General features: G+C 34.4%; 1 protein-coding gene across 1 annotated transcript; it reads right to left on the bottom strand.

Moving 5' to 3' along the window:
* Nucleotides 1-203: 203 nt before the first annotated feature.
* Nucleotides 204-3,213, bottom strand: EMWEY_00026910 (hypothetical protein, conserved; the record flags this gene model as incomplete). Its single annotated transcript, XM_013481210.1, has 5 exons — nucleotides 204-287; nucleotides 600-657; nucleotides 1,568-1,683; nucleotides 2,771-2,919; nucleotides 3,126-3,213. The coding sequence occupies 5 exons, from the start codon at nucleotides 3,211-3,213 to the stop codon at nucleotides 204-206; spliced, it is 495 nt and encodes a 164-aa protein (XP_013336664.1).
* Between the last annotated feature and the right edge of the window lie 1,709 nt (nucleotides 3,214-4,922).

Here is a 4,922-nt window from a genome sequence, read left to right as displayed (position 1 = left end):
AAGATTTGCTGCACTGCATGCGCTGTTAAAATAGCCGTGGGGCTTGGGAAAAATTCCGTCAATCTGCAGCAGCAGCAGCAGCAGCAGCAGCAACAGCAGCAAGAGCAGTAGCAAGAGCAGCAGCAGCAGCATAAAGATATGCACATCCTTAGAAAGCTATCAACTGAACTAGGGTTTAGGGTTTAGGGTTTAGGGTTTAGGGTTTACCGTGGAGGCATGGCTACAGCTTCACTAGATGGAGCCCAAGACCTGTAAGACTCTGGCGGATCTTCGACGGGGCGAGGCGCCTGCACCACAAACCCTAAACCCTAAACCCTAAACCCTAAACCCTAAACCCTAAACCGTAAAAATATCATTTTGTATGCTAAAACTACGCGTTAAACCCTCAATATATTCCCTCCGTATCCCGTAAAACCCTAAACCCTAAACCCTAAACCCTAAACCCTCACCTGTTCGGATAGATTTTTATGTAGAGTATTACTATTATGTGTTTTATGTTTAATAGTAAGAATAATAATACCCGATAAACAAAGAAGAAGACCAAGAAAAAAACAAAGAAAAGAAGAAGGGGTTTCCTTTAATAACATTATTGCCCCTACTATACCCTCAGCTACTAAACAACTATTTGTTGTAGGTATTACGTATATTGCCTCAAATCTGTACACATTAATATATATATATAAACCCTAAACCCTAAACCCTAAACCCTAATAACCAATAGGAAATAATATAACACACAAAAAAAAAATAAAACAGCAAAAAAAAACACTAAAAACTCATAGAAACACACTCATAAACCCTAAACCCTAGTAAACCCTAGAATAAACCCTAGTAAACCCTAAACCCTAGAAAACCCTAATTTCTTGCATTATTATTATATATGCATGAATTCACAAGACAGCAAAACCCTAAACCCTCAAAAACCCAGAAGCTCTCTACAACCCCTATACACCCTCCTAGGATTTATGTGTATAGTGTTTAGGGTTTATTAGGGTTTAGGGTTTAGGGTTTAGGGTTTAGGGTTTACTTTCTGAGGGCTGTATTGAGAAATAAGAGTTGAAGTAACGCCAAAGAAACAGTCGCAAATAAAACCACGTAAACCTCCCAACTGCAAACAACAAGAAAAAAAATTAGGGTTTAGGGTTTAGGGTTTAGGGAAGAAGATACTTACACCTCTCTAAACCCTCATAAACCCTAATAAACCCTCACCCTAACCCTAATAATCCCTAAACCATAAACCCTAGTAAACCCTAAACCCCAACATGGATAGAATAGATACATCTCCTGTAAACATTTGTGTACCAACACTTACACATCTAAACCCTAGTAAACCCTAAACCCTAGTAAACCCTAAACCCTAAACCCTAAACCCTAATAAACCCTAACGTGGATAGTAGAGATATATATCCTTTAAAGATTTGTGTAGCAGCAATAGTTAATACTTTTGCAGATACATTAACCCAAAACCCTAGTAAACCCTAGTAAACCCTAGTAAACCCTAGTAAACCCTAGTAAACCCTAGTAAACCCTAGTAAACCCTTGTAAACCCTAAACCCTAAACCCTAACCTGCGTAATAGAGAGACATCTCCCTTAAAGATTTGTGTAGCAGCAATAGTTAATACTTTTGCAGATACATTTGTATTTCCTCCGAATACACCTGATGCTAATGCTAAGGATAAACGCTGAAAATACACCACACACAAACCCTAAACCCTAATAAACCCTAATAAACCCTAATAAACCGTAATAAACCCTAATAAACCGTAATAAACCCTAATAAACCCTAATAAACCCTAATAAACCCTAATAAACCCTAATAAACCGTAATAAACCGTAATAAGCAATCAATATTCTCCCTAGAGATCCTCTAGTCGCCTCTGTTCCTCCGTGCCTGGATCCCTCTGCCCAACCCTAATCCCTAATAAATCGTAATAATATAAATAAACCCTAAACCCTAATATTATTTAATATATACCTGTACAGGTAGCTCATAAGATCCAAGATTACATGGATATAATTTTTGGCTAAGTATAACAAGAATAGCAGCAGCAGCAGAAGAGAAGGAGATATATATAATAGCAATATAATCATAATAAAAAGAATAAGAATAAGAAGAAGAAGAAGAAGAAGAAGAATAAGAAGAAAAGAATAATAATAATATATTATTATTTTTTCCTGCAAATAATACCAATAATAATACACCTATTATTACTAATGTAGACCCTAATAACTCCCATTTGCCAACTTCTTCTCTTAGCCAAAAATAAGAGAATAAAACTGCCCAGAATATATGTACACCTGCAAATGGTGTAACCATTGACTGCATGCATGCATACGCATATATACATTATTTATTTATTTATTTATTTATTTATTTATTCTTTATGGGTAAGGAGGGAACAGGGGAATCATTTGAGCTCATTAGGGTTTATTCTTATTATTTTTCTCTTATTATATGCAAAAAGGGTTTATATTAGGGTTTTTATTAGGGTTTATATATTATGAGGGTTTATATTAGGGTTTATATATTATGAGGGTTTATATTAGGGTTTATATTATGAGGGTTTATATTATTAGGGTTTATATTATGAGGGTTTATATTATTAGGGTTTATATTATATGAGGGTTTATATTATATGAGGGTTTATATTATATGAGGGTTTATATTATATGAGGGTTTAGATTATATGAGGGTTTATATTATATGAGGGTTTATATTATATGAGGGTTTATATTATATGAGGGTTTAGATTAGGGTTTAGGGTTTACGGAGGGAGCAAAGGTAAGAGCACCTAATGTGCATGCAGCATCAATAGCAGTTGTTAATATCATGCCAATAATAAACATTGGTCTTTTTAGCATTTCTTTTGTTGAGGGTTCAGGTCCTGCTGCACTATAGGACATTCGTACCATTGTATCTGCATATATAAACCCTAAACCCTAAAATATAAACCCTAATAAACCCTAAATGAGACAAAATCATATAAATGGGGAAAAAAAGCAAAAAAAAATATACACAAATAACTATTTTATTCATAATCAGGATTTATATTCATATAATTAGGGTTTAGGGTTTATTCAAGGGTTTATTAGGGTTTAGGGTTTAGGGTTTAGGGTTTATTACCTCCAGCAGCGCCAGCAAGAGAGCCACAGAAGATTATGGCAATACCCAAGGGCCATAGGCCCTGATATACTGTTGCTTCCTCCGTCATCCCTAAACCCTAAACCCTAAACCCTAAACCCTAGAAAAGCCTAAACCCTAGTAAACCCTTATTTTCTAGGGTATATAGGGTTGGGCCCCAAGAGGCGTTGAGCCTCCTGTTAGGGCGGGAGAATTATCCTCCAGCGTCTAGGGTTTAGGGTTTACGACCTATATATATAGGATTTATTCTATATATATATTTATTAGGGTTTAGGGTTTAGGGTTTAGGGTTTAGGGTTTTTAGTCGGCCCTAATAAGGCCGCTATAGAAAGATATGCGATATGAAATATATACGAATTGTGCTAAAATAAACCCTAAACCCTAAACCCTAATATAAACCCTAGGGTAAACCCTAATATATAAACCCTAAACCCTAATAATAATACTAAACCCTCGCTGCTGCTGCTGCTGCTGCTGCTGCTGCTGCTGCTGTGTGTCTCGCTTCCCTCCTCACCACTAAACCCTAAAGTCTACCTTAATGTAAACCCTAGGAAAAAATAAAAGAGAGAAAGGAGGAGAGAAGAGGCAAGAAAGGAAAGGAACACTGAGGTGTATGTACACCTCACTGGGGGCCTCAGCAGCAGCAGCAGCAGCAAGGGTTTATAATTATATATATTTATGCGATTAAGGATTTAAATAAGTGTTTTCTTCATGTTTGCGACATTTTATTTAATTAAATTAATAAAAATAACCTAAAAAACACCTTTTTAGGGTTTCTACACGATACGATTTAGTAGTGTTTAGTGTTTAGGGTTTAGGGTTTAGGGTTTAGGGTTTGTTGTTGGCGCTCGCCCGTGTTGTTGTTGTTGTTTGTTCTTGTTTTCTTCTTTTCTTCACTAAACCCTTTTTTAGGGTTTAGTGCTGCTTGTCTGTTTGTCTTTTATATTATATTTCTTTTTTATTTATTTAATTAATTATATTAAACCCTAAACCCTAAACCCTAAACCCTAATTTTATAAACCCTAATTATATATTTTTTTTTTTTTTTTTTATTAACCCTAAACCCTACATTTATTTATTTATACACCATAAAATATAATTGCTGCTTCCTTTATTTTCTTTTTATTCTTTTTATTCTTTATTTATTTATTTTTCTTTTTTTTTTATTTTTCTTTTTTTTTTATTTATTTTTTATTTCTTTTTCCTCTCCCACCTCTCTCTCTTATCCTAAACCCTGCATATACACCTCAATAAACCCTAAACCCTAAACCCTAAACCCTAATTTAATACGTTAAATATCTCTATATAAAATAATTAATTGACAAAAAATAACGGTTTACTAAACCCTAAACCCTAAACCCTAATTATATAATACTATATAACGTCAATATACACCAGCTAGCTAGGGTTTACGCTGCTGCTTTTTCTTCTTTTTTTCTCTTCTTTTCTTTATTTCTTTATTTATACATCTTGTCTTTATTCTCTTTCTTATTAAACCCTAATTATATTATTTATTAGAAACATATTTATGCATGCATGCATGCATGCATGCATGCATGCATAAATATTTATTTATTTATTTATATATACCCTATTGCTTCAGGGTTTATTGTACAGTAAACCCTAAACCCTAAACCCTAGAGGACCCAATATGAGCTCCCTAAACCCTAAACCCTAATATTAACGTAGAGAAGAGGCTCTCTATTAGATACTTTATCCCTTCCTCGCTTGCTAGGGTCTAGGGTTTAGGGTTTAGGGTTTATAACAATAATAGTAATA

Source organism: Eimeria maxima, genomic scaffold (genome assembly GCF_000499605.1).
Source record: "Eimeria maxima Weybridge genomic scaffold, Emw_scaff294, whole genome shotgun sequence".
Taxonomy (NCBI): Eukaryota; Apicomplexa; class Conoidasida; order Eucoccidiorida; family Eimeriidae; genus Eimeria; species Eimeria maxima.
The sequence above is the reverse complement of the archived record's forward strand: the minus strand, read 5'-3'. Positions and strand labels throughout refer to the sequence as shown.